We start from the raw sequence: 10,752 nt of genomic DNA, 5'->3' as shown, positions 1-10,752 counted from the left end.
AGTCTCTTGTAAGCCTTTATTAATGGAAAGACATGAACAGCGTACACAGCAGACATTATAAAAGCAGTTTTCTTTAAATATTGACTTACAGGTGCCTGAAAGATGTTCTATCCTCAATTAACTTTACTGTGTTAAATATGCACCATCAGCAGGAACATTTTGGTTCTTTAAAGCTCATAGAAACAGAAGCAGCTGAGCCTCTTCAGGAGCATCTGTACTGAGTCTCCAGCTGCACCCCTCCGTAAAGACTAAGTTCAGTGGTTCCCCAGCTGAACACATTTCCCACCACAGTGTTGTTTCTCTCACATGACATCTGGTCCCGGATATCTGCTGTGGTCAGCACGTAGTCCCACACGTTGACATCAGTCATCTTACCCACAAAGGCGTCTGTGTTCGAGATTCCCAGGAATCCATCCTGGTCTTTGCCCAGGATGAACACACCACCAGGGTAGATGGTGTGACCGCTTTGCAGATACCGCTGCTCCCCCACCATGCCGTTGATCCACAGCTCAGCGCCGCCAGTGTGGGATGACCAGGTGATGCAGTAGTTGGCCCAGCCTTGGGTCTTGAAGCTGTGTGGCAGGTTGACATATTCATTCCCAATCCAGAGGCCCACTTCTCTGGCATTTCTGTCTTCACTGATGGAGATCATCAGCTCATTGTCGTTGCCATTACTGGAGTAGGAGATGACGGTGTTGACCCCCTCACCGTGAAGGTAGACGTGCATGCAGACAGAAAAGGCGTCCAGTTCCATGGTATGAGTGAGACGAGCCAAAGCATAACCACCGGAATTTTTGGCCTGGAAATTGAGCACCAGAGGAAATAGACCGCGAGGTTCTGAGGGAGACAGAAAAGCTCAAATCAGACAGTCAAGTGAGAAATGTCCATTTACATTTGAGCAGCCACAGTTCAATCTGAAATTCAATGAAAAAGAGCCTCTACCCTGTCTGCTTGGCCTCGTCAGTCCACCTACAGAAAAAGACAAATGTAAGAACTTTCATGCCACATTAACTTTAACCTTCAACTTTTAATGACAAAGCACTTAGTCACCTGAAATCATATGCTTTCCCAGAGAAGTTATCAGACCCTCGATTTTCAGGAGCTTCGATTCAATTTCATCTTGTCGACAAAATGCTAAAAACAAAACAAAGTGAACAACACATTTAGATTTGGGCTTTGGTAATGCCCCCATATAATTCTCAGGAGTAAATCATGATTTCCTATTGTGCAAGCTCACTGTCACAACAGTGTACATACTCCCTTTCCCAAGGCGTGGCAGGAAAGAGGACTCCACCACGCGCTCGTTGAGAGGTTGAGCAATGCGGTAATCGTTCCAGAGGGTCTTGTTGTCCATGTCCATCAGTGTGCTCTCCAGCTTCCTGATCTGAACAGAAAACAGAAGCAGATAACTTTAGAAAATAGCAGCACATTCAAAAGAAGCATGATGTCTTCAGTTGGAGACATTAGAGTTCCATATGTGAAGAAGAGTTTATTCACACATTTTTGGATCAAGGTCTTTCCTGTCTGCGTGTACCTGCGTATGTGACAGAGTGATGGGTGTATCAAACACAGTCCAGATGATGCTCTCATAGCAGGGTGGAGTGGTGAGGGAGCCCTGGTATCTGAAGAAGTGGTTTAGGTTCTCGGGGAGCATGGAGCGCACATCGATACTCGATATGTTCATGGACTGACCTGTCAGGGTCATAAAGGAGACACAGCACCGATGGTTTCAAACTATTCCACAGATTAAAAGATGCATAAAGGATAGAGAAAGAATGCTAGCAAGTTGTGCACATGATATAAGAGGAATAAAATACATTAAATATTTTTGTAAACCCTTTAACAAATTTGAGCTCCAAATGGTACCTTTAATGTCCGGTTGGCCCCACTGTCACTCACCTGCATACTTGATGTTAGCCAGGTTGGAGATGAAATCGCTGTAGTAGGTGTTCTCAAAGTGCCCGTCCTGAATGCAAACAAGAGCTGTGTCAAACTCAAAGCTTGAAGGTTCAATCAATTCAAGAGTTTTAAAGTCTGATCCTGATGTTAGTCTTTGGTTTTAAAGGATTTTTCATTTTTAAAGGTTTGGGAATTGTTTCTATACAACAGACCGAGAACCAGGAGTGGTTAATTGATTACACAGGCTTTAAACAAAGATAACAGATTAAATGTTGGCAAGTATCACTATTTGTTGAAGAGAGTCGCAATTCATACTGTGGATAGTATCTCATTCAGAAATCTGCCCAGCATATAAACCATCATGTTTTCCTCACACTCTTGCCACATAATTTTATTTAAACTTGATTCTCTCTGCAGCAAAGAAACTGCCTGCAAAGGTCTAGTCTTCTTTAGGAAGAAGGGTCCGTCAGCCTCAAACCTTTTAATACTGTTAAGGACCAATGTTTTTTTAAGTTTTTCATATCAACGATGGGAAGACCCGAGATGTGATAATCCAGAAAACCTTTGGTTTAAATTTAAACTAATGATTTGTTGCCAAGTGAGTTCAAATGTCACTAACTCTGGATCACATTGTGCGATGCCAGCAGTGGTGTTCAGCACTGACCTCCTGCAGCTGAGAGCCACTGTCTGCCTGAGGTCCAGAGCATTCCTCTGGAAACGGCCACTTATTTAATATGCATGCTGCTCAATGTGCAACCGAACACTCAGTGGAGTCTTTAACCCAGCAGGATGACCAGAACAAATATCACATGCTTCAAAGGGCAAATGGCAGTTTGGCAAGTGACAATTTTTCACTTCTAAGACATTTTCTAAATGTCTAACAGGAGGACTGATGTCATAAATCTGAAATAGTGCAGGCTTCTGTGTAGCTGTTGAGCAAACTGGTGGTTAGCCAGAGCACAACAGAGTAATGGAAAGGGGAACATTTGTGGCTTACGTACATCATAGAAAAAGGCGAGTACTGCCAGTCCATCGTGCTTATCTCTGGCTTCAGTAAAGCTCTTGTACTTGTCAGAATTGTAATGGACAACATGTAGCTGGAAGACAAGGCGGAGATGAAAGTTAGGTGCCAAATTATGACCAGTGACCTGCTGTTTGACTGGAAACTTTACTAAGGAGCATCTAGCAACAATATAAATGTTGATTAACTTGTCAGATCTTCAAGTACAGAAATATATTAGGAAGACAATATTCAGCACAAAAATTTATTCTGTGAAATAAATTTCAATTAGCAAGTGAATAAAATCTAACTTTGGTTTCATTAGTAACAAATTCAGCTCTGGCACATACTTCAATTATCAGCTCTCATAATAATTCTACACCGTCACTGTTCAAAAGGAACTAGTAGCATTTGCCAACTACATTTTTTTTGCTAACCTCTGCCATGTAACGGATGCCATCTATGGTGTGTTCTGCTCCACTGGCCTCCAAGTCCCAGCCGCCCCAGTGCAGATGCATCTGGACAGCTGTGTATTTTCCTGGGAGACCTTTGGTGATCACCATAGTGGGAGGTAGGTCGATTTGAACTAAGGGAAAGAAACATGTTTTCATTTAGTATTCCACCGTAGACAAACCAGTAGCATGCAAAAATTATAAAACTTTGAATGTGAGAGTTTTGAGTAAGTTCTAATTGCACCAGACAAATGTATGGAAACCACTGACTGCATGGAGGGCAGAAAAGAAACCTTCAAAAAAGTGAAGTTCATTCAGTAGTGACAAAGTTTTCATTTCAGTGGCATGGTCCTTTCACATTTGAGTTTACATAAATATGGGTTCTCTTACCCGTGTGCCCGTTGTTGGACATGCGAAAATTCCCTCTCTGAGCATCGTACCCGTTGAGTTCCAGCTGTAACATGTCCGGATTGTGCCTCACATTGCGCCGCTGGATATCAATGGGGGACTGCTTCTTACCGCCACAGGCAGGGTACTTAGTGGCCCAGTGCAGCTGGTCCAGATCTCCCTCTGCGTGTAGAAGCACCAAAATCTATAAGTTAGTCGAAAGTGCCCATTTAAAATGTAGATAAATGGATAAACACAAGCACAGAGCTGTTTATTGATACATGCTATGAGCCCCTGGTTCATCTGCTCTATATTTCCCTATGGTCTTCATGAACAAACCATTTATCACCACCTCACTCTTCACGAGCTCCTTATTTAATCACAGTCTGACCGACGGCCAAGCTGCTGGATTTGGCGTCGCGCGTCACCGCGAAAACCCTGCGGCCAAATGGCAAGGGTGAATGTCTTTGTAATAGTCTAATACAATCTTTAAACCGTTAGGAAAAAAAGTGCATTTTGTTTGCCATTTGTCTTCTTACAACCAACGGCTAAAGAAACTCTTAGTGGATGCCGAGCACATTTTACGCATCAAAACGCGTTCAGATTCCGTCTAGTTTAACCACTTTGACGGTTTCTAGAGGCAACGCAAAACGTATTTATGAGAAAGTCATTCAGTATTCAGAAACTAAAACGCCTACCTGAGTATGTCCAGTGTATTCCATGGTCAGGAATACCAGCACTGACAACATAAAGCAAAACAGCGGAGACGCACACGCAGAGGAACTCCATCGCTGTCTCTGTTCCTCAGAGCGCTCCGAGGTTGGCTCTCTAGATTTAAACTGTGAATGAAGGGAGGTGTTGAAACCTGTGATGAGAACGCCCAGACAGCAGCTCACACACGACATGAAAACAGTTTTTTCTTAACTCTAATCAGTCTAAATCTCCAAATTGTTCTGTCACTACCACATCAAGTCTGTGTCATGTCAGCTATATACTCATTTATTTATTATGAGGACAGAGGTGCAGTCTTTTATTTGACTTGTATTGGACACCAAAAGTCTAGACAAGGACAGAATTGTTTTTTCCAACACTTTAATAGTGGCCTTTCTGGCTTTCTTTGAAACAAATGCTGAGTAACTTATTTGTTGGAACAGACTTTATCAGCTGTCACAGGAAGTCAGTGTAAAAGCATAATCGTGCACTTGTAGAGCATGCTGAAGATACAAACATCTGTGAACTAACAGTCAGTGAGCCAGTCATTGCAAACAGGGTATTCTGAACTTGAACCACCTGTTCAGGTACACCAGTTGCAACATGTCCAACATTTCCCTCTAAAACGTTAGTTTGAATGATTGCACAAGTTTGTTTAGGAGGAATATGTCGTGACAATAAGATTACACGTTAAGTTCCACATATAAACCACAGTGAAACTGCAACATATGGGTTTTACACTTTCGTGTTTAATCAAACAAGACACAATTAGAGTGGGTGATGGCTGCAGCCTGGGCCACATCATAAAGTTAATTTTAAATTAACCTCACAGTTTGATTATTTATAAATTCAATTTTTATAGTTTTTTTGGCTTGTGTTTTTTTGAGTTACCGTTCTGCTGGTCTAGCGGTGATCATCCAAACAAAAAGGTTTGGCTCAGGCCCTTGTCAGGCTTAAATACCTTCTACTAGGCCTGGAGGGTACCAAGTGTTTGGATGAATGAAAGGGACGGGGGATATGGGAATCCATTTTTAGTCGTTATAGTTCATGTGAAACTTTTGTTAAATCAATTTGTTGTTTCTTTTGTAGTAAAAGAAGTGCAGGGATCTCAGTAAGCTGTCGGTTCAGAGTGTGTGTTTGTATTTGTTAAGTCAAAGTAATGTCTGTCCCCCTGTGTCTCTTAGTGGTTTGGCCAGCCAGTATATATGTTACCCCTTTTGTCTCAATCCAGGTCAGTTTGTTTTTGTTTTTGGTACAACTTGTGTTACGGTTCAGCTTGTAGTTGTTTAACATAACTTAATGTAAATATTTCTACTCATGTTAATTTGTTTAAATTAAAGATTTATGGAACTGCGATGTCATTTAATAAGGCATGTTATGGGCATGTTATCTCTTGTAGTGTATTGAATGTTTGCTGATAAAAGTAATGAACATGTGTAAAATGTTGTTGTTAAGAATACAAATTGTTAGTACCTCTTCAGGTAGGGTATTTAAACAGCGTGCAGGGAACATAGGAGTGCAACGTGCTGTTGATTTAAGTCATTAGTAGTTGAGTTACCCACAGTTAAGCCAAGTCAACTTTTTGGTTCCTATATGTGTAATGTTGGCACATTTGTATGCAACGTTAATAGGAAATATTTTATTTCTGCATGTCCTTTGATAAACATTTTTACATTTCATTAGAGTTCTTATAAATATAGTAAACACTCCTGTGTGTGTGTGTAACAACCTGATTGAATTACAAAATGATCAAAGGGCTCTCGTTGATTTGAGTCCCTCTGTTTCCCTCGTCCTTCCTCTGTGACCTTCCTTCTATTGATTCCAGTTGTTTTCTGTGTTTGACTATCAACACCTGATAAGTTGAAACCTCTTTTCAATTCAGTAAAGGGGACAAAACAGAACTGACCTCTACAGGTGAAGCGACAGAAGAGCTTTTCCCTCACGCACAACGTCTGAGATCATTAAGAAACCACAGATTTGAATCCCCTCTGTGCTAAACTTGCACACGCCAGCACTTAGAAATGAACCAAAGCTGTCGTCTTCCTTAGTAAATCACCAGGTTTATCTTTTGCTTGAGGACAATCATAGTTGTTAAGTTGTTGGGAACCTTAATGATGTAATTGTACCAGCTAAGTGTAAGCGTAGTAATTTAAAACCCACATACAGTGAGCTAGACGTATATGATTCAGCTGTCGATTGTGTACATTGTCAGCGATGGCGAGACAAAACCTTTCAACTAACTCAATGGAAGCATTCTGTGAACGTAGAGATGTTAGCACTAGATTTTGTTGAGTACGATAACACCCCACCTCAAAGTCCTGAATTTGTTTTTTCCAGTGACCGGTCAGATGTAGATTTATTACACTAAAGAGAAAGTAGGAAGCTAGTTTGGATGACATGTGATGGCTACACAGTAAATAAGACATGACAGCCAGTATCCTGACTTTGCATCCCATCTATACAGTAGTTTCCACCATCTGTGAGAATAAGCAGTTGTTCTCTTACGAACAGTTCGATCTCCCCAACAGAGGTTCTCAGTGGCTGTTAGACTTGATAATAAAACCATCTAAAAAAAAAAAACCTTCACAATTCAGTAAATTCACGTACTAGGTGTGCTCAGTCGAACGTAAACAGGCTAAAACTACACAAGAGAATGTGGAAACTGACAGCTGGTATATAAGCACCAGGTGGGAGGGGAGGTCAGGTGACACAGGTGGTGGGAACACAGTGGTAACGGCAGGGCAAATGGGAGTGTCAGGGCCTGCAACAACAAGACAGATTAATGAAAAGCAACAGCAACGAGAGGCAGAGAAAGGAAATGCAAAAACAGAAGCTAGGCAGAGGCGGCTCATGTGTTAATCTTTCGTGCAAAGAACTGAGTTTGCAAAAATTAAAAAAAAGAAAAAGAGAGAAGAGAGACATAGAAACAGCAGCATCTGTGGTTATAAAATGTGTTTCTCTTAAGGCATTAACCTCTTAGACAAACCATGCAAACTTAGATAAACAGAAGAGTCGTATCCACTTGGAAGAACAAACTCTGGCTATTTGCAGTGGCCGGAATTTGTTTTTATGCATGAAAACATGCTGAATGTTGGTTCAGCTGGCTCGATAGTGAAAGAATGGACGCATATTAGGTCATTATTTACCCTTTTAACCAGGTTCCGCTGAGCATGAAGGCTCTTTTCATAAATGTGCTGCATTCAAAATTGCACGTGTTCACACCTGGAAGATGCCCAGTGCAGTGAGTCACTGAGCAGACCCACTGCAGCAAAGCAGCCTCATGTCCTACTGCAAGAAAAGGGTTTACAGTTAAGGTCTGAAAAGTGTTTACATCCATATTTTTGACTGTCATTGTCCTAATAATGACAATTGTGGTTTATTTGGTCATATTTTTTGACACTGTCTATGATACTAGACGGCGATTTTCTGGAGCCAGATGACATTGAGGAATTTACATTAAACAACTTTCTCAGCAGAGCGAGGCCAGTAAATCAGCTTTGACTCTGGTTTGGCTGCTCACCCCTCCTCCACCCATCCTGCTTCACAATATGCAGTAACGTCATGTCAGATGGGGCTGGTACCTCACAGTAACATGCTGCAGCTCATCAGCTGTCTTTGTGTGCGTCCTCGTACTGCTGCGCCGCTCTGTCACCACAACCGATCTACAGGCATTTCACATCTAGATGGAAGAAGTTTGGTCAGAAATGTCTGTCACACCAGTGGTAAACTCTATTTGTCAAGAGATGATAGACTGAGTATATTTCAGTAAATATGTAACTTACAGCAAAAAACTTTGACACGATATGAAATACACTTAGGGTATGTGCTTAGGAAATACTGTTGGGTAATATTCTTGGTTCCCATCATTTGTCAGGCAACTAGCATGAGAGGTAGTAGAGGAAGTTACTGTATCTGATCAAAAAATAGTTAGCCACATAATTCCCATAAAACATGTTGTGTTTTTACTCAACACAACTTGTTGTTAGTATGTGAGCTTCACAGGCACCGGTAGGTGGATTTGGTTTCCTTTAGATGAGCTGTGTCCTCATACCCACCTACTGGTCGTAGAACAGTAATAACCCAAGAAAACGTCCCAGATTTTTAAAAAAGTACGGAAACATCACCTGTGCTTAATATTAAGGTGTTGATAAAGTAATGCATATTTACTCTGTGCGGTTGTCTATGGTCATTTATGGTTCATGGCATGTAAAACTACTGCACTCACAGAAACCGAGTACTGCACCAAGTAATAGATGCTACATGTTAAAAGTGTGAAACAGGTGGAACATATAAATAAATAGATTAAAGAACTGAGACACAGTTAGTGTGTGTGCTATGACAGAGACAGGTCGAAGCTATGGGGGTATTTTACACCTTCCTAAGTGTCCTTAGTAACCAGTCCAATGGCTGCTGGAAAAATGTTTTTAGTCGATCTGCTTCTAATAGTGCAGTTCCTCTGCCTGAAGAGAGAGTCTGTGAGCGTGGCCCAAGATTTGTTTCTGCTGCTATGGATGTATATATGGTGGCAAGAAAAAGTATGTGAACCCCTTGCTTAGTAGACTCAGGTGTTAGCATAAGTTAAGATATTTTGAGAGAGTGGACTAGAGCTACTTTCACTGACAAAAACCACTCAAACCTTTTGAGTTAGCACCACACAATAAGAATACGCCTGTGTGAGCCATGCCTCACCGAAAGGAGCTTTCAGAGGACCTACGATCAACCAGTTCACCAGTCTACAGTTAGACACACAATCTACTAATGGAGACACTTTGGGACCGTGGCTACTCTACCAAGAAGTGGGCGGTCGGTCAAAATGACCCCAAGAGCACAATGAAGACTCATTAATGAGGTAAATAAACAACCCAGAGTGACAGCCAAACATTTAAAGGCATCATTGGAGCTGGCTAACATCTGTGTTCCTGAGTCTACAGTATGGCAGTATGGGTGATGCAACAGGACAATGACCCAAAACACACAACAGATTTGCTTCGGAAAAACAAAATCCGCCTTTTGGAGTGGCCAAGTCAGACAGACCTCAACCTAGAAGAGACGACTTGAAGAGAGACACACATGAGATGTCCAAAAACATGACAGAGCTAAAGTAGTTCCACAGGAAGAATGGGCTAAACTCCTCCTGAACGATGTGCAGGTCTGATCCACAGCTACAGGAAGCGCCTGGTGGAAGTTATTGCTGCCGAGGGGGGTCAACCAGTTATTAATTCCAGGGTTTACGTACTTTTTCCTCTCTCTGCAGTGTTGCCGACTCTCTGGAGAGTTTTCCTCTCACTTTGCGTGGTGTGTCCACGTCCCACAGTGATGCCTCTGCTCACGATGCTGTCAGTGAGCCCTCTGTGGACCTGGGTGAGGGGTTCACAGTTAAGTTCTATCCTTATTAAAGGTCTGTGTCTACATATTTAGCACTTGTGGTAACGTCAGTTCGTCTGTTGGTTCAGACTGAAGTATTTGAATAGCGATTACCATAAGTTTCTGTACCACGGTGTAGTCACGGTGATCTGATTTTTCTCCTAGTGCCACCATGAGGTTGACGTTTGTGGTTCAAACTGAAATATCTCCACGACTATCTAGTGCCACCATCAGGTCAACGCTTTAATTTATTCAGTGAAACGACATCTTCCTGGTTTATTAAGACATTTGTAGACATGTTCATGAGTAACAGAGAATTTAGGCGAGCAGCAGGTTTTCCCTCTAAAACCTTTGGTCGCTATTTGACAGTTTTATTTAGATATCTAGAGACTGTTTGATTGTATTTGGTGTGAGATTCACTGCACACATTTATGGTGGAGAAAATACAGCTTCTGTGCCTGTTATTTGGACACTGTTGAAGACTACACGATTACTTATGGGACTATTTGTAGTCTGGGGTCCTCTTGGATAATTCACAGTCAACTCTTCTTTCCTTGTGTTGATAATAAATGTCTGCAGGGGGCTCTTGTTGCTGTGGGAGCGTCTGGGCAGCAGATGGCGCAGTTGGTTGCAACACTGACAGAGTCTCAAGGTCACTGCGGCAGACCTCCATCACAGTGATCCTGCAGCAGCTCGGGTGCGTCATGGATGCTGCGCTCAGCGCACTGCGCAGCTGCAGAAACCCCGGCACCTGTGGCAGCTCAGGGGAAACCCACTGTTCACTCATGTTTTGAATAAATGCAATTTCTACATGGAGCTGCTGCTGCTGCTACTCATGCAACTCTAAGTATTTCCGCATTGTGTTACTCATGGGTTTCATGGTGACTTAAGATAATCAGGGGAATAATAACATAAAACATTCAAATGTATGAATAAAAA

The 10,752-nt window shown here is 42.0% G+C and overlaps 1 protein-coding gene across 2 annotated transcripts; it reads right to left on the bottom strand.

Annotated features, from left to right (window-relative positions):
* Window positions 1-2: 2 nt before the first annotated feature.
* On the bottom strand, window positions 3-5,374 carry ca6 (carbonic anhydrase VI). 2 transcript variants are annotated; one of them, XM_026367461.1, is made up of 11 exons: window positions 5,341-5,374; window positions 4,437-4,577; window positions 3,742-3,921; window positions 3,337-3,485; window positions 2,901-2,996; window positions 1,900-1,966; window positions 1,535-1,692; window positions 1,258-1,384; window positions 1,051-1,134; window positions 943-969; window positions 3-837 (listed from the first exon to the last, which is right to left on the bottom strand). In XM_026367461.1, the coding sequence occupies exons 2-11, from the start codon at window positions 4,525-4,527 to the stop codon at window positions 203-205; spliced, it is 1,614 nt and encodes a 537-aa protein (XP_026223246.1). In that variant the 5' UTR covers window positions 4,528-4,577; window positions 5,341-5,374; the 3' UTR covers window positions 3-202. The 2 variants fall into 2 exon arrangements, with proteins under 2 accessions (XP_026223246.1, XP_026223247.1); XM_026367462.1 differs by lacking the exon at window positions 5,341-5,374 and having other exon boundaries at window positions 3,742-3,943; window positions 4,437-4,529.
* Window positions 5,375-10,752: the final 5,378 nt, after the last annotated feature.

The sequence above is a fragment of the Anabas testudineus genome, chromosome 7, assembly GCF_900324465.2.
Source record: "Anabas testudineus chromosome 7, fAnaTes1.2, whole genome shotgun sequence".
NCBI classification, from domain to species: domain Eukaryota; kingdom Metazoa; phylum Chordata; class Actinopteri; order Anabantiformes; family Anabantidae; genus Anabas; species Anabas testudineus.
This window is presented reverse-complemented; position numbering and strand designations above follow the sequence as displayed.